We start from the raw sequence: 24,691 nt of genomic DNA, 5'->3' as shown, positions 1-24,691 counted from the left end.
TCCTCAGAGTGCGCCAACCCGGATACAACAGAGCCGCCTTCCCCCCCATCACCCCCGGCAGCGTTGGGTCGGTCCGAGGGGCGGCCCCTCCCGGCCCGCTGTGCGCACAGAGCAGGATGGCGGGCGGCGTGCAGGAGTGCCTCCAGCAGCTGCACGGCTGCCTGCAGCCCGGCGATGCCATGCGCGGCTACGGGCTGCTGCGCGGCCTCGGCGAAGCCTGCCTCACCTGCTCGGCCGGCGGCGCGCTGGGTGCGGCCCGGGGCTTGGGGTGGGGCGGGAAGGGCGGCCGTGGGAGGCGAGGTCCGACCGTCTGTCCGTTCCCCCGCAGCGCTGCACGTCTCCCTGGTGTTCGCCCCGGAGCGCGGCCTGCTGGCTTTCATCTGCCGCTCGCTCGGCGTGGAGGAGGTGGGTCGGCACCGAGCTGTTCTGCCGGGTGCGGCCAAGCCGGGCGCTGTCAGAGTTTCTTAACTTTTGCCCTTTCAGTTTCGAGAATGCAGGGAAGAAGCGCTGAAGTTTCTCTGCGTCTTTTTGGAAAAGATTGGAGAGAGAGTTCATCCTTACGCCTGCAGCCTTAAGGTGGGTGAGCAGCACCTGCTGTCCAGGAACCTCTGCCAGGTGCTTGGGCTGTGTCCAGGTTTGGGCATAGAGCCACAGAGCTGAATCTTCCGTACTGGAATGAACTCACAGTGATCACTGGGTCCAACTCCTGGCTCTGCACTGCACCACCCAAAATCCAAACCCATTGTCTGAGAGCATTGTCCTAATGCTCCTTGAACTCTGATACTTGGGGCCATACCCACTGCCCTCTGGCACAGACCCTTTCCCTCACCCCCAGCTGCCCCTCCCCTGACACAGCTCCATGCCGTTCCCTCAGTGGGCTTCACAGTGGCTGTCCTACCTGCAAAGTGCTCTGCCGGTGCTGAGAGAAACCCAGGTGCTGTGTGGTGTGGTCAGCACAACAGCAGGGTGCAATGGTTTCTTTATAAACTTTTTGTGTTACTTACAATAATAGCTCTTTAGGAGATAGTGGTTAGTAATTTATAATTTATACCAATTAAATGCATGGTTTAGTTTATGTATAGGCATACATATATGTGTATATATATATATAATAGAATTGTTAAGGTTGCAGAGGACCTCTAAGACCATCTAGTCCAACCATCAGCCATCCCTACCGTGCCCACTGACCATTCCTTCAGTGCCACACCTCTACATTTCTTGAACACCTCCAGGAATGGTGACTCCACCTCCTCCCTGGGCAGTCTGTGTCATTGCCTCACCACTCTTTCTGAGAAGGAATTGTTCCTAGTATCCAACTTGAACTTCCCCTGGCAAAACTTGAGGCCATCGCTTCTCATCACTGTCACCTATGAGAAGAGATAGACCTCCACCTTGCTGCCCCTTCTCCAAACTGAAGGATCTCAGTTCCCTCATTCACTCCCCATAAGACTTATTTTCCAGACCCCTCACCAGTTCCATTGCCCTTCTCTGGACACACTCTAAGGTCTTGATGTCTTTCTTATAGTGAGGGGCTCAAAACTGAACACAGTACTCAAAGTGCGGCCTCACCAGTGTTGAATACAGGGGAGGATACATATAAGTACATGTACGTGTATCCTTATACGTGTATGACTTTTTAAATGCTCCTGTCCTGGTAGTTAGTTCTAAAGTTTCTCCTGAAATGTTGCCATTCTTGCAACGTACACAGGAATTAGTGGAAACTATTCTATTTCTAATTCTGGGGTAGCTTGCACACTGTGGCTTTGCATTGAGCTGCTTGACTGTAATGGTGTGATTCCTGGTACCAAGTTAGCAGCTGCTTGCTGTGAGGAAAGAGGGGTTAGAGGCAGCAGGTTTGCTGTGTGTGCCTTTAGTTCCAGAGAATACCCTTTCTTTGTTTGAACCTGGGTTTGTTGTTGTATCAGATATCATCTATGGAACTGCTTTCAGATTAATATCTTTGTTGTTTTAACTCTTTAAATAATCTTCCATTTGTTAGGATCAGACACTTTAAAAAGGTAGGTAAATATTTTGTTTGCTACTAGTTTATTTCAGGTACATATGAGTATTATAATCTTTCTTTTTTTCTATCTAGCAAACTTGCATTAGTGTTTATACAAAGGAGAGGGCAGCAAAATGTAAAATTCCAGCTCTGGAACTTCTGATTAAGGTAAAATGTATTTTATAATTTATTTTTTTCCTAGAAAAAAATTGAAAATCTTTTGTATTGATGCAGTTCTGCTATGTCAAGCAGAAATCTATGCACAACAGCAGCAAAAGCATATTGATAGTGCAATATTAGATGTTAATAAAATATATGTCTTAATGACAAATTGACTTTGATGTTCCTACAGTAGGTTGCTCAGATGTAAACATATAATTCCTTCATCTAAGGAAATCACATGCTTCATCTAAGCAAGACAAATTGCTTTGGGGGAGTCACGGATTTTCTCTTTTCCAGTTTATCGTGGTTCTTTAAGGAGAAATTTTCAACTTAAAAATACTCTGTTACTCAATATAATGTATTACTGTGCATGAAAAGTGGAAGAAAAGGACTTTTTCAGAATGCTTACTGCTGTGTGCAACAGCAATTTTGTAACGTATTTCCTGCGAATGTGCTTAGACCTTTGTTCTGTGAATGCTTTTGCGCCCTGCTGAGTTGTGTTACTGAGGAACAAAGCTCTCTTCTGAGTTGTCTGAGTCAGCTCTTCTACAGGTTAGTTCAGCTGTGCAGCTGAAAGCAGGAAAATACAGAATGTGGTAAAGGCTGCTACAGGCATTCATAAGCATATGTGTGGTGGCTTTTTGTTTTACATGTTGTATAATGAATGAAAATTATATAAAGGAATATTATATAATCAAATAATATTAAGATGTTATAATAATGAAATAAGCAAGAGAGTTAGGCACAGCAAGACAAAGAAAATAAATAGGATGCTTACCTGTGTTGTGGGCTTGCTCAGGAAAGACCAGTGGAGTGGATCTTCCAAAGAGAGAGAGATCCTTCCCCACTGGTAGTCAGCTCTTAAATGGGTCTAGGAGAGGTGGAGCCAGGCTCCACCCCTTCCTGCAGCACAGGTGAATTGCTTTCACCTGTTTTCCCAGGGCTGACTTATTGCTTGCCTCAGGTGATTAATCAGAGGTTCAGGCCGTGACTCAGCAGTTCCCATACACATGTATATGTTGTCGTGTGTGTGTACACTATGTACTTTTCATGTGATCTGTATGTATTATATGAAAGTAAGTGTAACATAATATAGCATACTAACTGTGAAGATTTATTTATTATGCACTCATAGGAAGATAGCTGGTTAAGAAATTTCATGCCAATGCTCTTTCCTGGATGAATTACCTTAATCCTGTTTTGTTGAATGATTTATTTAAGTTGAAGTTGTGCTTATGAACTGTGCTTTTATTTAGACCATCTGGTCTAAATAAAATCACTATCCTAATCCTAATTATTTTCCTAACTTTTCTTTGTTATTTATTTATTCCAGTTGCTCCAAAGCTTACGACGTTCCTGTCTGATGGAAGAGATGAAAGTTGGGGAAATCTTTAATAAGTTCTATGGGGAGCTTGCTATAAGAACTAAAGTTTCTGATACAGGTAGATTTTAGTTCTCCTGCCTATGTCTTTTGTTTCATTTACTTTGTTTTATTTGATTATTCCCCACACGAATTGGAATTGTATTCCCATGGCAAGTGTGTTTGGAAATGGTAGCTGTCGTATTTTAGAGCTAGTAAAATTTTTTCAGGTTTTCTGATTGTGGTCATGCAGTTTGCTGTTCTTAGCAGACCTGCATATATGTGTAAGCTATAGGTGGGAACAGTTAGATAATTCAGTTGAGCAGTGGTAATATATATATCATTTTACATTAGCGATGTAAAAGAATGCGTGTCTCTGAATGCCTAAATCTTAGCAGTAATTCCAGCTTTCTTGGTATAAACCAACTTATTTAGGTTGGTGGCCCTGCCTGTGGCAGGGGGGTTGGAATTTAATGATCTTTGGGGGTCCCTTCCAACCTAAGCCATTCTGTGATTGTTTGCCTAGGCTATTAGATTTTTTTCTAGGCTCACTGCTAACCCAGGGTAGCTGAACCTTACAGGCTAGTACTGTACCCACTTCATAACAAAACGCGTAACTAGCCCTGTACATTTGAGTTTTTATCAAAAAAGAGTAACTTCCAGGCTACCAGTCCCTATGGAATTTCATGTAATTGCCAGTTGTTGACTAAAGCTTGTCATAACCTTATTCAACCCTAACAACTGTTGTTCCCCAGAGGTGCCACAGAGGTGCAGTTTTAGTTTGATAGTTCCTGCAGTGATCAACTCTAATGTGAGATCATCAGTCTCTGCCTTGCTTACTTATATTTTTTACCATATTAAGCATGTTGACAGGAGCTCTAGTCTGATGGCCTTTCGGTTTCAGTTAAGATTTTGCCTTGACAGGTCTATCCTTTACAAAGCCTGCTGTGCATGTGCAGAACCCAGTTAGACTGAACTCAAGCTCAGTAACTTCTGCTAGCTGTTGGCCTTAACCCCAGTGGTACTTAGAAGACTGGGAATAACCTGAAGGCCAGCAGCAACCTTGAACTGGTGCTAAATGCTTCCTCTGTGGATGTGGCGTTTATTAATCATTTTTCTAAGCCCTTTTAAAAAAGAATATATTTATTTATTAATGTGAAATAAGAATGCATCTGACATCATATTGTATAGATATATAGGTATGTATTTATGTGTGCCATAAAGAGCCAGCCTTCCCACATGCTAATCATTAAATAAATAAAATCCTCAGGAATGGTTTTCTTGTAGTTGCAAGTTATGCAATAATTGCAATGGAAATGACAAAGGAAGTAATATTTAGGAATATTAAATTACTTTCTAGTACTTGAGAAGATCTATGAGCTTTTGGGAGTTTTGGGAGAAGTCCATCCTACTGACATGATTAACAACTCTGAAAAACTATTCCGAGCGTATTTGGGAGAGCTTAAAACACAGGTATGTCTGGAACTTCTTTTCAGGCTCTTTCATTGCTTTTTTGTTTGTTGTTTGTTTGTTTTCATTTGGTGTAGGTAGTGCTGTATGTTGGGTTAGTATTGTATCTACATCTTATAGAGATCTAACTGGATGAGCATAAATGCTTCCTTAGGGACTGTTTTAGTTCTCCAGTTCTGAAAAGTTTTCAAAGTATAAATTTTAAGGCCATTAGTCAGCAAATGATCAAATTTACTGTAAGAAAAGATGACACATAGTGGTCGCTGCAGTAGTACCAGAGCAAAGTTACATTGCCACTCACTCAAAGCTTCTGATTTGGGCTCTACTGGCTGCCAAATCCTTGCACTTTTGGGAAATATTACAGTTCTGTTGGCTTCACTTTGCTTTATTGTTTACATTCGAGAAGTTAGTATGTCCTAATCTAAATTTTGCTATGGTTGGCCTTGATGGAGCGTATTTATACTTGTCGAAAGATTTCTTATTCTTTTGTAGTTTAACACCTTTCCAACTTATTTGGAATTTCTGAGTAGTGGATGTTTCTTTCAACTTATATTTGTTGCTATGGGTACTGACAGTTAGAGGGTGTTACTTTAACTACACTTCTAGGAACTGAGAAAGGATGTAAGTTTATTTTGGCTTGAGGATATATCTATTTATATTTTTCAATTCTCATTTGATTTAGATGACATCAGCTACAAGGGTCCCCAAGCTACCTGTTGTAGCAGGATGCCTGAGGGGACTGACTGCACTCATGTACAACTTTACCAAGTCTGTGGATGAAGGTATGTAGTTTTTCTGTATAAAAGACAGCTAATTGTTATACAGCCAGCAAACAGCACTGTTCCTTGTTCTGAGCACACAACAAAAAATTCCCCAGTGTTAGATGACTTATGTGAAAGCAAGGCCTATCCAGCTACATGGTCCTCGGGTCTGTCTGCATGTGGGATGGCTTGATTATGGTTTTTCTGTTTGTAAAGGTTCAAAGTTAGAAAGTGCTACTTTCTAACCAGAGGTGGACAGCATAGAGAGGTACACTGAAGCTGGAGTGCCAGTTATGCAGATATGTTTCCTTTAGAAGAGACTGAATGCAGGTGTAGCTTTTTTGTCATAGCTGCAAGTATTTCAGAAAAAAAAAAAAAAAAACATCCATGCTCCTTGAGATACTTAAAGTTTTCCAATCCTATTTTTTTTGTATCAAGCTTTGGGTAAAAGTATCTTTGTCTACAGGTAACCTTTTGCGTGTCAGTAATAAAATACTTATTGGTTTGTTTCACAGATGCTCAAACTTCAAAGGAAATTTTTGATTTTGCAGTGAAGGCTATCAGGCCACAGGTAGATCTGCCGTATATTAATTGTTCTTTCAATATGTTTATTGTATTATTCAGCTAATAAATTCATTCGATGAATAATAATTTGCTTATTGATGACTTTTTTTTTTTAATTTCCATATTAAGGTTGATCAGAAGCGATATGCAGTACATTTAGGTAAGACTGTAAATTATTTTGGTTCATACTTTGTGCTCTACCACTCGTGCAATTAATTATTCTTTCAGGAGATGTTTGTTCTCTATTGGCTCTCTCCTGGTCTTTCCAGTCTTGTCTTCTAAGCTTATCAGGGAGCAAAACTGGATACTTTAGGTTGGAATCTAAAGAATTAAATGTGTATGTGGTTAAACTAAATACAATGTAGTTGACTTATGATCAGAATTATACTTGATGCCATTTGCCCTTCTGCAGTGAATACAAAACTGTGGTATGAGAAGGCTAGGAGTAGAAAGAAGAGTGAAATGTCAATGGCTTATTCAGAAAATGCTAAAATGTGATATTTCAGCACTTGGCCCTTGGCAACTGTGAAGTGTAAAGCCTTCTTTAAAGGTGTCTGACTAGGTAAAACAGTTACGTTCTTACAGATCTTAAAATTTAATTTATGCCTAAGTTTGAGATTGTGAAATTACCTGTGTTCTGAACAATTTGGAGGAGGAGTAGACTTGAGGATATGTCCTCAGCACAAAACCAGACCAAATCCTTGTGAACTGTGTGATCAGTTATTTGCAATGAGTGAAGTCCCTTAGTTTTTTTACTGTTGATAATCTGCGAACAATGCTATGCTTTCTATTAAAAGAAGGGGATCTTAGAAGGTTTTATGCTTAAGTTTTCAGAGTTTGGATACTGGTGCTATAATTGTTAGAAAAATACACTTTTATGCCTTCCAGTCATGGTAAATATACCCACTTAACGTTCTGATGTGCACCTGAATTGTCTTGCCTGTTTTCAGACAGTGGAATATGAGACTGAGTTTTTAATGATAATTGTTTTAAAATTGCAGCTGGTTTACAGTTGTTCAGCTGGCATGCTGCTCAGTTTGGTACCCTGCTCTTGGACAGCTATGTCATGCTCTTTGAAACAATGTGTAGATGGTGTGGCCACACAAATCAAGAGCTGAAGAAAGCCGGTCATAATGCACTAGATTCATTCCTCAAGCAGGTATTGTAACTTTCCTGGGATCTCTGAGGCTAAATCAAAGTCAGATTTCTTGAAGGAGAGGGGATGTTTGCTGCTTGCAAGTTCAGTGAATCTAGTAATTATTTTGATTGAAATATTTCATATTATGAGCTAGGTATGTTTTAGGATTTATTGTTTTTTTCTGGAAATCCTGGCATTTTAATATCTGCTCTACAGATGTCTTTAATGGTGGCGAAGGATGCAGAGCTACACAGGAGCAAATTGAAGTTCTTTATGGAGCAGTTCTATGGGATCATCAGAAGAATGGATTCGAGCAACAAGGAGCTGTCCATTGCTATTCGTGGATATGGGCTATTTGCAGCAGTATGTGCACGGATTTTGTTCTGATAAAGCAGTGTATTGAATGGATTTAAAACTAAGATTCATATACCATGTTTATATATATGTGGAGAGCAAATTGTTTTAAGATGCACCCCTAAGAATCAGTAGTACTGTGATAGAGTAGCTGGTTCCTAGCTGAGTTCTTTCCATTTTACTGCAATTTGAGCAGAGTGCATTTGTTTTGTAGAATTTTGAGTGTTCATTGTTACAGCTTAGTCTTCTAGGATATGAGCTAGAAAGGAATGAGTTAAAAATTAAGTATTTAAAATTACTGAATTTTAACCATATTAAAAATATCTGTTAGGCAATAGAAGAAGTTAATTAGAAGTACATAATTTAAATACAAAGATAGTGTAATTCTGAAAACTTTAAACTTTTTTAAGACGAATCTCAATACTGAAATACCTGTAAATCTTTAATGTGCATAGATCTTTAGTTAGAAACACTAATAGCTGTTGGCCTGTTTAAACTGAATCTTGGTCAAGTTTCAGATGCTAGGTGACGAAGCAAGTCTTGCTGCCACTGCAATGAGTAATTGCAGACAACATATATTGAGTGGTGGGTTCAGGTTCAAAGTAGACTATTTCACGGTCTAAATACTAAGATAATTCTGAGCTTACTAATTACTTCGTAACATTACAGAAAAACAGTTCTACAAGTGATCAGTGGATGATCTTTGTTACTCTCTTCTTAAGCAGATCAGATTCAGCCTTTAGCCTAACTTTTATTTTCCATTGTTGCCTAAATCAGTTTGTTATTCTTCTACTGTCAGTTTCCTGTGACTGGTTTTGCCTGTGTCCTGTTTCTTGGTTCTTTTTTCCCTAAGATTGCTTTTAGACCTAGCTTATGCTAAATACAGATACCTATAGAATGATACGTAAGTTGCAGTGAGCATTATTATGTACCCCCTGGTGTTGTCTGGGATGCACTCTGCTTGAGTAAGTTTAGAAGTAGTCTTTTATCCTCTATTTATGTAGAACCTGGCATTACAGAAGTTCAGAATTCAGGCTGCTGGGTTAAATGTTGTAGCCTGTGAGTGATAATTGGAATGCCATTAAGGTGCGTCGCATTTCTTTAATGCAGCTAGCTCAAATGTTAAGCTCAGTATTAGCATCTGTAATGCCCTATTTGATATGTTTAAAGCAGAATTCCGAAGCCTACTCAGAGATACTGATTTCATGGGGAATTCAAAATGATTATTGTTACAATTGTTTCAGTGGAGACTTGACTTGTTTTTAGTGCTACAGCATGTTTGCTTGCTTGTGCGAAGTTGCTAAGTGGTGTTTTGTTTTCTCTCTGTAAGCCCTGCAAAGCTGTACATCCTACAGATGTTGATGCCATGTATGTTGAGCTCCTGCAGCGCTGTAAGCAAATGTACCTCACAGAGGGAGAGACAGTGGATGACCGTCTGTATCAGCTTCCAAGTTTCCTCCAGTCCATAGCAAGTGTGATATTCCATTTAGACAAAGTAAGTGGAGCATTTAAAGTTCCAGTCAAAAAAGTTTTTAATGCAACCTGCAATGTATGAGAAGGTAGTAACAGTGAACTTATAATACCTATGATGGAAGGTATTTCATTATTTGAAATATTATGGCTTTAGCTCCTAGAGGGTGGGAGAATATCAGGAGAATACTAGAGTTTATTTGAATAGAGAAAATGCATGAAATATACTGTTCCTTAATTTAACTTTTTAGAATGTACTGAAATCTTTTGGTCCTTATACTTAGTATATTCTCCGAGGCTGATACTTTGAGTTTCCTCTGTTGCTGTGTATTGTCTGAGTTCTAATGAGGGTTTTCAATATCCTTTCTGAAGCTGGGAAGTGAGGCTAAGGTGGAGATTATTTTGATTCTGTTTTCAGATTAAGGATGAACAGATTGTGCTGCTGTATTTTTCTTGTTTAAATGGTACTTCCCTAATAAGATTACAATGGGCTCCTTTGGTGTTCTAAACTGCTCAGGAACCACTTTTTATCATGTGCTCCAGGAAATTTTCTCTTTTTCTCAATGTCTAAGATAAATTTGCCTGCTAAATCTTCTACTGTCTCTTAGAATAGGCCACAGTGTAAACTCTTGCAACCCTGTTTTGTTGTATTCATATGTTTTTTTGCTTTTTTTCTTCCAGATTCCAGAAGTGTACACTCCAGTTCTTGAACATCTAGTTGTGCTACAAATCAATAGCTTTCCACAATACAGTGAAAAAATGCAGTTAGTCTGTTGCAGATCTATAATAAAGGTGTTTCTAGCCCTCTCAATAAAAGGTCCTGTTCTCTGGAGTTTCATTGGCACGGTTGGTGAGTCTGTGATATTAACTTCGTTTTGATTTTTTTTTTTTCCTCCCCCTTAATGATAAACTATTTCTAACAGTTTTACAGAAGAGCCATTTGGGGTCAGAAAGGAAACATTAATAATGAAAAAATAGGGTTTTTATTGTGTTCCTATTTTTTTTTGGTGGGGGGGGAGGATGGGGAGTTGGAGGGGAGGAATTTGGGGGGTTTAAATCCATTGCTAAATCACTTAGGAAGTACTTTGCTTTAGCTGACAGTGTGCTGGTGATCAAAGGCAGGGGAATATATTGTCTGAAGGATAGGAAAGCTTTCACAAAAAATGTACAAAAATCTGTTCAGTATTCTTTCAGTTACACTTATAAAATATCACAGAGGGTAGGGACAGCATCACCTATATTAGAAATGCGTGTATTTTAAGATCTCAAAGTTGTTCACAGTAAAATATGAAAATTTCAAATATGCAGTTACTAAGATTCTAAGTGTGATAGTATTGGTAGCTGGCAATTCTAGTAGTTTCCAGCATGCTGACATTTTGTTATAATGATTTTTAGTTTCTCAGTTATTTTACAGTGGCTTTTCTGTTATCATGGTTTTTTCATTGTTTTCCTTGTTTGTGATTTGGAATGTGCTGTGCAGCTGATTTTATTTTATTTTGTTGCAGTGCATCAGGGATTAATCAGAGTATTCTCCAAGCCAATGACGTTTTCAAAGGTAAAATAACTTTTAAAATATATTTCATCTAAATTTTTATAATAAACAATTCTTGGACATCTTGGACATTCTTGGACATAATAAACAGTTCTTGGACATCTAGTACAGTAAACAGAGAAAGGTCTAAAACCAGGAATTGTACTGTCGTCTTGTTTCATCCCTTTTGTTACTTGTTTCTGGTCCCTACATTAGCACAATAACAATGTTTCTCTTGTAATGCGTGTTATAGCAGGGAATATGTATTTGTTCTCTGGAGTTCTTTGCTTAGGTAATCTAAGGAGGTTATGATTAAGGTCACCCAGCTTTCTTCCAGGCTAGTAAAATTTGGAAACTTGAAAAGTTTTTCCTCAGTGTTCCTGTCAAGAGGATGGTAAAGCTCTCAAATCCTGTGCAGCAGGAATCTCTCACATAACTGATCACTGGAAGGACTTAGAATTTTTAAAAGATGATGCTTTTCTGTTCTTTTCAGATTGGTTAAATAAGAAAGTCAAATGTTTCAGGTTTCTACATACACAAGTAATTTTATATGCTGTTTTAGCTTGAGTCAGGGTGCTATGTGTTATACAGTGTTTTTGAAAAGTACTGTGTCCTTTCAGGATGTTTTCGGAAAAGAAACTTCTGGATCAGAAGACTTCCCAGAATCTGGAGAAGTTGAGACAGCAAAATGGAAAGTACCAACCTATAAGGACTATTTGTATCTCTTCAGAAGTTTACTGAGCTGTGACATGATGAAGGTAAAGACATAGTTAATATGGTAACCAAGATGAAAAGTAACCCTGAGACTTACTGTTGCTTTTCTAACCTCAGACTTGTTCTGAATGTCCTGCTGCAGGATAACTTCTTGATTTTTGTTGAATTTTGTCACTGATAAATTAATTAAACAGGGATGAATTTAGGCTTCTATAGCATAAGAAACCGTTAAAGCCAGATTGTCTAAATCTTTCAAGCCTTGGTTTGTAAATTCAAGTATTAGTTCTTATTGCTGTTTTGAAACAAAAACCTTCTTCCTCTTACAAAGGAATCTGTTTTTGAAGAAGAAAACTTTCTTACTGGAAATTCACCACTGCAGTCTCTGAATCGGTTGCTGTATGATGAACTCATAAAATCTATTTTGAAGATTATTGAGAAGTTGGATCTGACTGTTCAGAAACTGAATGTCCACGAGCAGGTGAGACCCGATGACAACCAAGATCACAATCCTTGTTTTGTTTTCATTATGATTATATAGCTCCTTATAATGCCTTTGAAGTAATAGTCATATTTGTTAAAACAATTTACTTCATACTTTTTGATATTGCACTGCAGTATTAGGAGATGGAAATATAAGATTCAGAAGTAGGTGATAGGATCCATTGTTATAGACTTTACTCTGGTATCTAGTGGATTTTGGTTTTGTACTCACTTTTTCCTTATTAACAACTATTTCTTACTTTTTTATTAATTATTGATATGCCAATCGTCAGTTGTTTGTGGCAGATTAGATTGTAACAACTACAAAAAGCAGAAGAGCCATACTGTTTATCTGAAAAAATGGTGTAAATGATTTCTGTGTTGTTTGAGATCCAGTGTTCTTGTTTCAATATTTCATTTTAGGATGAAAATGAAACTGACAATGCTTTTATTGGACCTACTTCTGACCCTACTTCGAACCTTCAGCCAAAGAAACCTACGGACTTTATTGCCTTTATAAACCTGGTAGAATTCTGCAGGTACTAATATATCTTTGTGTAGTTAAAAAGTTACAAAATGATTGGAAGGAATTTAGAGGGAGTTTTATTTAAGAGCATATTTCTGACCATAATCAATATTTCAGAGTTGTGATTAGCTGGAAAACTGTTTCAGACATCTGAGATGTGGGTAAAAATATGCTAGCTCATCTGGAGAACAGGAAACATCATTTGATTATTTGGTTGTAATTATCTTTCAAGACATGTTGTAACTTCACATATTACACTGGCCATATATACAGTAATTACTTCAGAGACCAGAAATGGTTGTCTTTGGGTAGTATCAGGTGTTAAGTGAAAGGTACAGTGTTGCTTGTCAGTGAAGGTCCAGCTGATTTCCTATAGCAATACTGCAGTCTATTTTGGTAATGAAATGTGGTATGTTTGTGTGTTTGTACAAATTTCATAGTGAGGTGTAAGGAGGAAGAATTTGCTTTGCACTATGAAGCAAAATAAAAATCTTCTTATGGTTACCTTGGACGGTGACGTGTAATTAGTACCTTGCTGTCTTTGGAGGTGCATTTTAGCTACAGTGCTTGTCTTCCTGGTACTAACTTGAAAGTTTGGGAAGAGAAAAAATTATGTTTGAATAAAACACTTTTTCTTCCCCTCCCCCCATTTTTTTTTCCATATGATTTGTGTGTCTGTTTTAGAGACATACTTCCAGATAAACATGTTGAATACTTTCAGCCTTGGGTTTATTCCTTTGGTTACGAGCTTATTGTACATTCAACGAGACTACCTCTTATCAGTGGATTTTACAAGCTGCTTTCTGTTACAATGAAGATTGCCAAGAAAATAAAATACTTTGAGGTGAGATCTCTTTTCCCATTGCAGATGTAGTGTGTTTCATTACTGGTGGGACAGTTCTTTATATAACTATTTTATGCATGTATGTACAGTGCCAAAAGTTCATTATAACTGTTACCCAGTTATCTGGGTATCGGCTGGCTTCCAATGTTTTTGGCATCCTTTGCAGGTAAAAGTGCATAGGAATCCAACAACTAGACTAGAAGCTCTGTTTCTGAAGAAACACAATCCATATGTAATGCTTGTTTCAAAATGCAGAGCAGGGTGAGCAGAGCAATGGGGAAAGCATGCTTGCCATGCAGACAGAAGATAGTTTGGTTATTGGGAACAGTCTAGTTATAACAGAAGAGACATATTTGGGTTAATTATTCAACCTCTTCAGTGTACATGTAGTATCTTGCTCATTGATTTCCACAGAAAGTGGATGTGCTGTTTCTGATATGACAGCTATTGTACAGTGACAGTGTTTCATCCCATTTTGTGTAGCTCCTCACAGAACCCAGAACTGTTCTTGCTGCTGCTGGTAATAGGTGCCAAGTGAAGCAGAATTGGATCCCAACAAATATGTTGGTACTGTTGATGCTGTTGTGAGCTGCTTTCTTGCCACCTGCACAATCACACTTAGGGGTTTTCTTTTTCTTTTTCTTTTATGACTTACTGAAGGAAAAGGGAAGTAGAAAATTAAGTGTTCATGGTACTACTAAGCTTTGAGAGAATAAATATACATTTTAAGTTTTCAGTGGTAAAGAGTTCTTCAGTTACAGATTTGTTGTGAGTTCAACTTGTACTTTGTATTTGTGCTATGTTACTACAGATTTTAACACTGTTGATTTGTGGATTCTGTTGGTAGGGTGTCAGTCCAAAGAGTCTCAGAAAAGCTACTGAAGACCCTGAGAAGAGTTCTTGCTTTGCCCTGTTTGCGAAGTTTGGAAAAGAGGTAGGTTATTTTGCTGGCTAGCTTACTTAGTCTGAAAATAAGCATAAGTTACTCAGTCAAAATTGTATCTTCTTAAAAATAGTACAATATATTTAATAGCAGTACTCCAGCTGTTTGAATTTTACAGTATAAGAGGGTTTTAAAATCTTACTCTTTCTGTGTTTGTTCTCAGTTTCAGTAACAGTATATTGATCACTGAGTTATTTCTCATTTCTGCATCAAGATAATTTTGCATTAAATACTTCATGATAAACATCTGCAGGTGGATTACATTCCAGTATTGTTTTTGAGTTGTGTATTTTACATGGATATTAATATAGGTAATATCAAGATCTTGTTAAGTTTATGACTGTTCTTGGTGTATTTTTCTGAATTTTAGGTTACAGCAAAAATGAAACAGTATAAAGATGAGTTGTTGGCATCCTGTCTAAACTTTTTACTTTCTTTACCCCATGACATCATCATGCTTGATATCAAAGCTTATATTCCTGCACTGCAGGTAGGTCAAAGCGATGTGTAGTTAATTTTTTTTCCTTCTAAAACATGTACCAAATTTTTGGAGCAAAGTTAGTAACCATCAAACTTTGCATTATCTCCAGCATGACCAAGTAGAAATGGGTTGTTTTTGTGGATAAAGAAGTAAATTGTCTGAGTATGCCTTTGTACTTGACTGACTCTTTTAGTGCCTGCATTACAGTGGAACAGATATCTCCTGTGCTGATTCTGAGTGAGAAATTGAGCTGACAAAAGTTGCTAGGAAGGAAGATGTTTTATATGCTCAGAGCTTGCAAATATGGTATCTCCCTTTAAATTATAATAGTCATTAAAAAGGAGAACTGATGGTTTTACATTTGACACACAGAATGCATTTAAGCTGGGCCTTAGCTGTACACCAATGGCTGATCTGGGACTGGATGCTTTGGAAGATTGGTCAGCTCACATCCCCAGGCATATAATGCAACCTTATTATAAGGATGTGCTACCTCTTCTTGATGGTTATTTGAAAAGCTCTGCAAGTACAGGTATGTATGGGCAATTAATTCTTCATAGTTATGCCTAGAGACTTGAATGTTACATACTTTTTTTGTCTATATTGAGGTTCATGTAGTTGGAAAAATATCATTTCTCTTACCCCCAGAAGTTCACCATTATTTTTGAACTAAGATTTTGGTGTTTTTTTTGCTGTTGTTTGTTGTGGTTGTTTGTTTTAAGAAACCATGAGTACTTGCATGAGGTGCAGGTATACTAAGATAATACTTATATGCTGCTTTTTTTAATCAGTTGAACCCCAAAATAACTGGGAAGTAAGGAAGCTTTCCCGAGCAGCCCAGAAAGGATTTAACAAAATTGTGATACAGCGTTTAAGAAAAGCAAAAACTTCTTCATTGGTAAGAACATTGATGCTTTTTAGAGCTGAAAGTGAATTAATCACTTTGCTGTGCATCTCATCCTCTCTCATATGCTTCTCTTTTTCTTGAGGTTATTTTTTACCTTAAATCAGTCAATTTGGTGAAACCCCTTTAACAGTGTGGCTCAGAGTGCCATCACATCAGCACAGTTGGAAAGATTTCACATTCTAGGGTGAGAATGAGAGTGATGCAGGGAAGGGGAAATTCCAGAAATGTTTGGTTTCATTATACATTAGTCTGGTAGTGATTCTGACTTAACAGTTTAACTCCATACACATCAGATACTGGTTTGCACACACAAAATGCTATTTGTGCATACTTGCTATTTGAATGTGTAACTTTCTGTTGTTATTACCTTGTGAACTGGTTCAGTCTTAGAAGTCAAACATACCAGTCATTTTGACCGGTGTCTTCCAAGTAGCTCCAAATAAGTATAGTCTTATTTGTATATGCCAGGTGCAAACTTACTTGGAATAAATACTTTTTTAGGTATGAAAGAAATACTTCTACATGTATTATGTAACTCTTTTCAACTTAGTGGTCTTTAAAGAAAATAAATAAATTTTATATCCCACACAGGCTGTTAAAAACATACATTTTAGGTTCTTGGGTTAAAGTATGTGAAAAGTATAATTTTTACTTCAGATTTCTTATCACTTTACAGATTATTTCATTTTACCTGTGCTGATAAAATTTTAACCATTACTTGAGAAGTGGTAACTGAAAGACCACGGAATGTCTTGAAGGTGTTTTCCAGTGTTTCCTTCTGCTTATTGAAACTAATGCTGCTCTTTTGTTTGATGCTGCTCCTTCTCTTTTCTTTACTGTTCCTTCTTCATCCATACACTAATAAGTGCTATTAATCCTTAATTCACTTCGTCAACCAACTTATCTGTACACTGACATAATTCTTCCTTCATTAATATCAATCTTCTGAATTATTCAGGATGACAGTCCCTCCTTGGAAGCAGTGAGGACTAGAGTGGCTCGCCTTCTTGGCTCTTTAGGAGGGCAGATCAACCACAACTTAATTACGGGTGGGTAACCTAAAAATATTTATATGCCTCTGCTCTGTCTCTTGAAAGTTAAATTCAGTGACATCTGAACACCACTTTGAGAATGCACGAGCTTTTCAAGGAAAACTATTTATTTATTTTGACAAAACTGCTTTTATTGAGTTTCAAAGTTAAAGAGAACAGAGTATTAAGTAACTTACAGAATGCAAAAAACCTGTGTGGAAATCTCACGTTAAAGGAAGAATAATCACCCACATATGAGCAGAAGGTTTTATTTACTCATACCTCCCCTTCACCCTCTAGCTGCAAAACTGTTTTGAAATCTCTCATGGTTTACAAATTCCTCAACCTCTTGTTCCCATCTCGTTATGATTCTTGCTTAATTCACTTTTGTGACCTGTGAGCTGCGTAAAACTTTGTTTGCTTCTTAACTTGTCAGTTTAAGGTGCACCGTGCTTTTAGCAGATCCAGGTGTTAGAGCTTTTAATGTTTAAATTTGTCTTTTTTGCTTTTAGAAACAATTTTATTTCTGCAAAATGACAGGATGAGAAGTAATGGCCTTTAAGTTGTATTGGGGAGGTCCAGGTTGGATATTAGGAAAAATTTCTTCTCAGCAATAGTGGTGGCGAATTAGAACAGGCTGCCCAGGGAGGTGGTAGAGTCACAAGCCCTGGGGGTGTCGTGTGGATGTGGCACTGAGGGCCGCAGTTAGTGGTCATAGTGGGGATAGGCTGATGGTTAGACTAGGGGAAATTAGAGGTCTTTTTCAACCTTAATGATAGTATAGGGTCTGAAGGAAGTATGGCAGTTTTCCCTGAAGTACCTTGGAGAACACAGCCACGGGTGTGGTTGTTCTCTGTGCAACTGAAGGGGTCTTTTTGTTGGATCTGCTTATCTGATCTGTATTAGACAATGCTTATTTTTTGTTCTGATATTTTCCAAATGCTTTAGCCACCTCTGCAGAAGAGATGATGAAGAAATGTGTGTCCTGGGACACCGAGAACCACCTGAGCTTTGCTGTGCCATTTGCAGACATGAAGCCTGTCATCTACTTGGATGTGTTTCTGCCTCGTGTGACTGACCTGGCTCTTTCTGCAAGTGACAGACAAACAAAGGTATTGATGTCCACGTGTGTCTTTGTTTATGCTAACTGAGAATTACTGCATAAAGTAGTGCCTTCCTTGTTAAGGAAGGCCTGTTCTAATCAATTCAGAGGTACAAATGTGCTTCTTCAGTGCTGGTTCGTGATACTATTAATTCTGATTGTTTAAAAGCTAAAGAACAAAAGTTGCTATAAGCTCTATCAGACAGTACTGTGCCTTTTTGAGACTTAGGATAAAAATGAATGTTTTAAAATAACTGATCTTTGTTGTTGCTTAATGTCCTTCCCATGCCTTCCTTTTGAGTTTGTGGGCTCAGTCCAGCAGAGCACAGAAGTAAATACCTTGCTTCTTTGCTGAGTTGAGATATTGATATCCAAAGGATCCAGAATGGAGGTATCCCCAAACACACAATGAGGGTGACTTCTCTACAGATGCATTTTCTCCTTTGAAAAGTGACTGCACGTCACAGAAACTCTAAAGTATCAGGAATGAGATCAGGTAGAATGTGTGCAGATCATTTGCATAGACACAATCTCTTCCTGAAAGTGATTTTTGCACAGATAGAAGTAATTTCTAATGTACATCCTTTCTTTTGACTTTTTTCCTCCTGCCTACAATTTTGTCTTCTCTGTGGAAATAAAAGATGCATAGCCAAAGGCATTTTTCAATTTCAGGTTGCAGCATGTGAACTGCTACATAGCATTGTTGCATATATGCTGGGGAAAGCATCTCAGATGCCAGAAAGACAACAGGGTCCACCACCCATGTATCAGTTATACAAACGAATATTTCCAGTACTGCTTCGTCTTGCCTGTGATGTAGACCAGGTAAAAATAATCACTCCTAAGCATTTTAGCTTGTTTAAAATACCTCTGTGCATAGAAATTAATTTATAAATTTGTTTACAAGTTATTCTCAGAGAGTAATCCTAACACATGGCCTTTCTTATTTCAATTGTAATGCATATTTTTAAGCTGAAATTCCACTTTAGGGATAGTTTTCCAGGGTTTCTGTAGAGGGGGATAGGAAACTTTTCAAATACTTCAGTAATGGAGTGCAGTCCTGAGTGATAGCAGTGTATGTATATAGGAATGCCTTAGGAATGAAATTTCAAGATTAATTCCAAGAGTTTGTAGTATTAACTGTTCTTCATTACTGTATTTGTTTTCTGGATTTTCCTGTAATAAGTTAATCTGGGGAGAAATTCATTCATTCGCTGTTGAATGAGCACAAAGCTACAGTCTTCATAAATGGCATCTGGGAGATTATATCTGCATTATTGATAGCTGAGGAAGAAATATTTAATTCAAATATCTCAACTTGATGTTTATCCTCCTTACCTAAAACAAAAGAGAAGTCTCTGTGGCACACAGGTTCAGCTCTACTGAATTTATAGGTGATGTGCCTCTTCAGACTGCTGCCTGGGGCCTTGACATTTGGATTTGATTTTTATACCAAAGGGTTCTATTACAGTGTATGTGATACTACATTACCCATTTAGGTGGAACCCTTTCTGCTATCATATGGCTGAATGTGAATTGGAATAAATAATATCTGTTGGTACAAACCAATGCACACAGTCACGTGTTTTGTTTTACAAGCATATATCCATGCATATGTAAATCTACTGAATGGTTCTTCACGTTGTAGTATGGCATTATTTAATCAGGTTAACTTACAAGGTAGAACTGTTGAAATCTATCGTATTAGAATAATTTAAAGGGTTAGGATTGAGAGATTTTTACAAGATCAAAATACAGCTTAAAAGCAAGCTTTCCTGTTTCTGTGGCTGCATATCAGTATATCAATCGGTGGTTAGTAATATTCTTTACCTGCCTCAAAGTTTCTTACTGAAAGTAAGCTTGGAGATCTTTTGTGACTAATTAAATAGAAAACAGCAAACCAGATTTATTGTTTTTTTTTTAATCCTTAATGTGGAAAAGTTACATGAAGCAGATTATTCACTTTACAGACCCTTTTTCAAAAAGTATTGTTTTTTGTTCTTACACATTTTGAATAGCAGAATAACAGAGAAACATGTTAATCCTAGAAATGTAGTTGACTTTTTGTATTTTCAGGTAACGAGACAGTTGTATGAGCCTTTAGTCATGCAGCTCATTCACTGGTTTACAAACAACAAGAAATTTGAGAGTCAAGATACAGTGACGTTTCTGGAAGCTATCTTGGTAGGTCATAAATCTTCCTATTTCTTTTTTTCTGTGCCATGTGACTTTGTTTTTAACTAGCATCACTGTACTAATGAAAGAAGCAGGAGCACATACACTGATATAATAGCTTTTTTTTCAGAATAAAGGTTAACAATTTACCAATTTTATGACTATTTTGTGATTCTTAACTGTGACTTTGATGAATTTTTCTGTTACTTTGACACTGTCAGAATGCAGCTGGTGTCTTCATAGCCTTTGTAGGAGTAATGAAATGCTCTTTTCATAATCTCTGTATACAAGGAACAACTAGAATACTGTTTTTCCGCAGGCCTGAAGAAAAGTTGCTTGTGATGTGTGTTTAATTTTTCTTTATGCTTCTTTGATTTCACTAGGTGAAAAAGCTTTAAATTTATATATATATTTTTTTGCGCTGACCTGAAGGTTTCAGGGTACTTTTTGTAAAGGAAAGTCAGTGTTAGCACAGTGTCTCTAATGTGGAGAAAACAGGCTTATCAGAAAATGGAATGCCTCAGCTACCAAACCAATTTAGAAGCTCTGACTGAGATGGGAAGAGAAGCCCGAATCTTTGAGATCGAATCCAGTGCTGTGAGGGCTGGAAATGCTGTCCTTCCCCTGGACCACATGAGTTCTGAAGCTTTATTTCTGGGAAACTAAGCACATTTTTAAACTACTTAAAGAAAAATTCTGTAAGCTGCTCTAACACTGCACTAAAAAATGTTGTGGGGTTTTTTTTTTTTCAGTCTTGTAATGAAATTATCTTGCTTAATTTCAGAGTGGCATAGTGGATCCAGTTGACAGCACTCTGAGAGATTTCTGTGGTCAATGTGTGCGAGAATTTTTGAAGTGGTCTATTAAGCAGACAACACCGAGACAGCAGGAGAAAAGCCCAGCAAACACCAAGTCTCTTTTTAAAAGATTATATAGTCTTGCTCTTCATCCCAGTGCTTTCAAGAGACTAGGTGCAGCGCTTGCTTTTAACAGCATCTACAGAGAATTTAGGTGAGTAGACAGCTTGGAACTGTAACCAACTTGAACTAAAAGGTCAAGGAAGAGAAAAGAATTCAGTGTAAGACCCAAATAGTCATCCACTCACACTCATTCTATTTATGTATACAACAGCTGTGAAACTTTGTTGTTGACGTTATTCATTGATTTAATTATAAATTTTTGTCACAGATTTATGGTGAGTTATTTGTCTTTTAAAAGCACTCAGTAAGTCTGCATTGCCATTCGTTTTAGAGTGGTTTTGGTGTATTTTTTATGTAGATGTCTTTGTGCAGTTTATTTCTGCAGCATTTTAATTTGTTTTTAATTATAATTTCATAATCAGTGTTTCCACTCAACTTTCCTATCATTTATCTCTGATTTTAAAGGGAAGAGAATTCTCTGGTGGAACAGTTTGTGTTTGAAGCATTGGTGGTATTTCTGGAAAGTCTGGCTTTAACCCATACAGATGAGAAATCATTAGGTAAGCTATAATTAGCTGCAACTAACAAAAGTGTTCCAGTTTAATTTTTATTAAAAAAAAGAAAAAGAAAATAAAGAAAACGATGAATCTATAACCATGGGAGAAGGGAATGTACCTACTTTGTAACTATTTCTTATGGTAGAGAGATAATTTGATATCTAGTTAAGAACTGTTTATGTCAACTCCTTGCAGCACGTAAATGTGGAAGATTTTTTTTAATGCTTAATTAAAAGAACATTTTTCACATTTACTATGATATACATCTTTATAGTAACAGTAATAATACTGATGGTATTTATGATGTGAGACCTTATTTTGTAGTTCATGATGTGAAAATGTAGGTTGATAAGAATTTTGAAGTCTGTTCTTCTACGATAAACACAATTCTCAAAAAATGGCAATTTCTCTACATCCTATGGAATATTTTTTTTTATCATTTTGTCATTCTTGGTGGTTATGTGATTATTCTGTATGACAGTATGCATGAAGATTCTATCACTTCCTCCACAATACGTATGATTCTTCAGTATCAGTAAACCCGCTTTTCTTTTTCTTATGCTCTGGCTTTCATCAATTAATAATAATTACAACAGAAAGCCAAAATTTCATGTTACAAAGCCTTACTTCTTTCAGAGAAACAGGTGGGGATATCACAGAAATAGCCCCCAAATAAATATTTTGTGGTAACAGTTTACTGTTGAAGCGTAAGAGCAAAAAGAATATATGTTTTTATAGCAGAGGCCGCTCTGCTGTTTTGTGGTTTTGTCCTTCAACCTTGAAAAAATCACTTGAGCATGAGAATGGTGTAGGTAACAGACATCCTGTGTGTGTCAGCCTTTTGCATATTTCTGTGCTGATAATACCTCCATTAATTTAACACATTTATTTATAGATGCATGTATGCATATTCTCTCCTTCTAACAGGTACCACCCAACAATGTTGTGATGCTATTAATCACCTGAAGCGCATAATCAAGCATAAAGCACCTGCTCTGAACAAGGAAGGAAAACGGCGGGTACCACGGTCAGCAGTTTGACACTCCTTTGTTTTTTGAATAATGCACCCTCTGTAACAGTGATTCTGGATAGAGAATTCCTCCTGTGACTGCCACTAATTGACATATGTTCTCAAAGTGTCAGAGGAGAAATTCTCTTTTCTGCTAATACATCTGTTGAACTACTGGAGGGAAATGCTTGGTGTGCTCCTGGAGGATCATAATAGTGATTCTTTTATCCTGTGTGATGAGCTCAGAACGGATATCTTCCTTTCATATTCATTTTGAATGGATGGAAGAAAAGAAAAGAAAAAAGAAAAGAAAGTTTCTCACACAGCTATGTTCAAAATAATGTTGGTAGTGGAGGAAAGTTCTTCTAAAACTTTTATTATTACTGTAAGTATTAGCAGGAGTAGGACTACCTACAGTAGGATATTATAGATAGCAAATAGAGACATAACATGAAAAGTGGAAAAAGCAAGAGTGGATTCATTATCACAGTAGATGTTCTGATTACCCAGCTTACCCTCCTTTAAGCAGAAGGCTGGACTTAGAAATATCCTGAAGTCCTTTTTGACCCAAACTGTTCTGTAACCTCATGAAACTGGTAAGTAGAATCTGAGATGTATCTGAGCTTACATGTAGTGAGCTAAGAGACAGGATAATTAGGGAGAGGAAAATATGTGTTTTAATTTAAATGGTAATCTCTTTTGTCTTCATTTGTTACAAAAAGAAAGAGACCTGGTTTTGTTTTTTAAACTGTTGATATCAAGATGGCTCTCTAAGATTTCACATCAGAGTGGGAAAAAGAAAAAGCAGTATAGACTATGCTTGTGGAAGAGCTCTTCCTTATAATGCATGTGGGTTTGGTAAGACAGATAAAAGGACATACATAATGCTCATGAAACACTGATTTTTTTTATTTTATTTTTTTTTCAACTGGAAGACGACAGCTTCTTGTTAGATGTCATGAATACTATTAATTCCTAATATTCTTGTTTAGGGGATTTCCAGCTACTAAGTCAGTGTGCCTTCAGGATGTTGTCATGTGGCTCTTAGTGCAGTGTGGACGACCTCAGATGGAGTGTCGACATAAAGCCATGGAGCTCTTTTATGAATTTGTTCCTTTATTACCAGGTATTATAAGTTGCATTATATTATTATCACATCAGTGACATTGACACTTGGGTTGAGTGCACCCTCAGCAAGTTTGCTGATGACTATAAGCTGTGTGGTCTGGTTGACACTCCAGAGGGGAGGGATGCCATCCAGAGAGACCTAGACAGGCTTGAGCAGTGGGTCCAGGTGAACCTTGTGGGGTTTAACAAATCTAAGTGCAGAGTCTTGCACCTGGGTCACCACAACCCCCACTACCAGTACAAGCTGGGGGATGTAAGGATGGAACACAGCCCTGCTGAGAAGGACTTGGGCGTGTACTGGTGGATGATAAAGACAACATGAGCCAGCAATGTTCAGCCTCGAAGCCCAGAAAGCCAACTGTATAATGATCTGCATCAAAAGAAGTGTGGTGAGGAGAGTGAGGGAGATGATCCTACCCCTCTACTCTGAGCTAGTGTGACCTCACCTGGAGTTCAGATGTAGAGTCCTCGGTACAGGAGAGTCATAGACATGTTGGAGCACATCCAAAGCAAGGCCACACAGAGAGCTGAGACTGTTCAGCCTGGAGAAGAGAAGGATCTGGGAAGACCTGAGAGCAACCTTTCAGTATCTAAAGAGGGGTTATAAGAAGAAAAGGGACAGACTCTTTAGCAGGATCTGTTGTGATGTGACAAGGGGAAATGGTTTCAAACTAAAAGAGGGGTGATTTAGACTGGTTGTAAGGAGGAAGGTTTTCTTTACAATAAGGGTGGTGAGGCACTGGCACAGGTTGCTGAGAGAGATGCTGGGAAACCCCTCTTGGAGACACTCAAGGCCAGACTGGACGGTGCTCTAAGCAGCCTGATCTAGTTGTAGGTATCCCTGTTCGTCTCAGGGCGTTTGGACTAAATGACTAAATTGGTTTCCTTCCAATTCAGATGATTCCAGGATTCTGTGATCCTTGCTTTTTAAATGCTGTGCATTCCTTTTCTATACATTTTCTGGGCAATACGTTCTTAGAAAAAATGTTTTTGAAGTAAATGTCTCTTCACTGCTATTTAGGTGCTAATGTTGAAAAACAAATGTGAGAACCACAGGTTTTG

The 24,691-nt window shown here is 37.8% G+C and overlaps 1 protein-coding gene across 3 annotated transcripts in view; it reads left to right on the top strand.

The window, feature by feature from the left end:
* Positions 1 to 32: 32 nt before the first annotated feature.
* Positions 33 to 24,691, top strand: part of PRKDC (protein kinase, DNA-activated, catalytic subunit) — an 83,014-nt gene continuing 58,355 nt past the window's right edge. The window contains exons 1-30 of one of the 3 annotated variants that reach the window (XM_031612940.2): positions 33 to 249; positions 329 to 405; positions 484 to 576; positions 2,096 to 2,170; positions 3,498 to 3,606; positions 4,885 to 4,997; positions 5,677 to 5,776; positions 6,271 to 6,326; positions 6,449 to 6,479; positions 7,321 to 7,478; positions 7,674 to 7,820; positions 9,142 to 9,306; positions 9,963 to 10,131; positions 10,787 to 10,836; positions 11,433 to 11,570; positions 11,855 to 12,004; positions 12,430 to 12,545; positions 13,217 to 13,376; positions 14,224 to 14,310; positions 14,690 to 14,809; positions 15,173 to 15,332; positions 15,592 to 15,698; positions 16,666 to 16,756; positions 17,687 to 17,850; positions 18,513 to 18,665; positions 19,917 to 20,024; positions 20,800 to 21,026; positions 21,401 to 21,495; positions 22,420 to 22,519; positions 23,494 to 23,627. In XM_031612940.2, coding sequence (XP_031468800.2) covers positions 117 to 249; positions 329 to 405; positions 484 to 576; positions 2,096 to 2,170; positions 3,498 to 3,606; positions 4,885 to 4,997; positions 5,677 to 5,776; positions 6,271 to 6,326; positions 6,449 to 6,479; positions 7,321 to 7,478; positions 7,674 to 7,820; positions 9,142 to 9,306; positions 9,963 to 10,131; positions 10,787 to 10,836; positions 11,433 to 11,570; positions 11,855 to 12,004; positions 12,430 to 12,545; positions 13,217 to 13,376; positions 14,224 to 14,310; positions 14,690 to 14,809; positions 15,173 to 15,332; positions 15,592 to 15,698; positions 16,666 to 16,756; positions 17,687 to 17,850; positions 18,513 to 18,665; positions 19,917 to 20,024; positions 20,800 to 21,026; positions 21,401 to 21,495; positions 22,420 to 22,519; positions 23,494 to 23,627 — 3,586 coding nt within the window. In that variant the 5' untranslated portion in view covers positions 33 to 116. Of the gene's footprint in view, positions 406 to 483; positions 577 to 2,095; positions 2,171 to 3,156; positions 3,241 to 3,497; positions 3,607 to 4,884; positions 4,998 to 5,676; positions 5,777 to 6,270; positions 6,327 to 6,448; positions 6,480 to 7,320; positions 7,479 to 7,673; positions 7,821 to 9,141; positions 9,307 to 9,962; positions 10,132 to 10,786; positions 10,837 to 11,432; positions 11,571 to 11,854; positions 12,005 to 12,429; positions 12,546 to 13,216; positions 13,377 to 14,223; positions 14,311 to 14,689; positions 14,810 to 15,172; positions 15,333 to 15,591; positions 15,699 to 16,665; positions 16,757 to 17,686; positions 17,851 to 18,512; positions 18,666 to 19,916; positions 20,025 to 20,799; positions 21,027 to 21,400; positions 21,496 to 22,419; positions 22,520 to 23,493; positions 23,628 to 24,691 lie in introns of those variants that run through there. The other 2 variants (XM_090137566.1, XM_090137567.1) reach the window with 2 other exon arrangements.

This window comes from Phasianus colchicus, chromosome 3, assembly GCF_987193195.1.
Source record: "Phasianus colchicus chromosome 3, bPhaCol1.hap1.1, whole genome shotgun sequence".
NCBI lineage: Eukaryota > Metazoa > Chordata > Aves > Galliformes > Phasianidae > Phasianus > Phasianus colchicus.
This window is presented reverse-complemented; position numbering and strand designations above follow the sequence as displayed.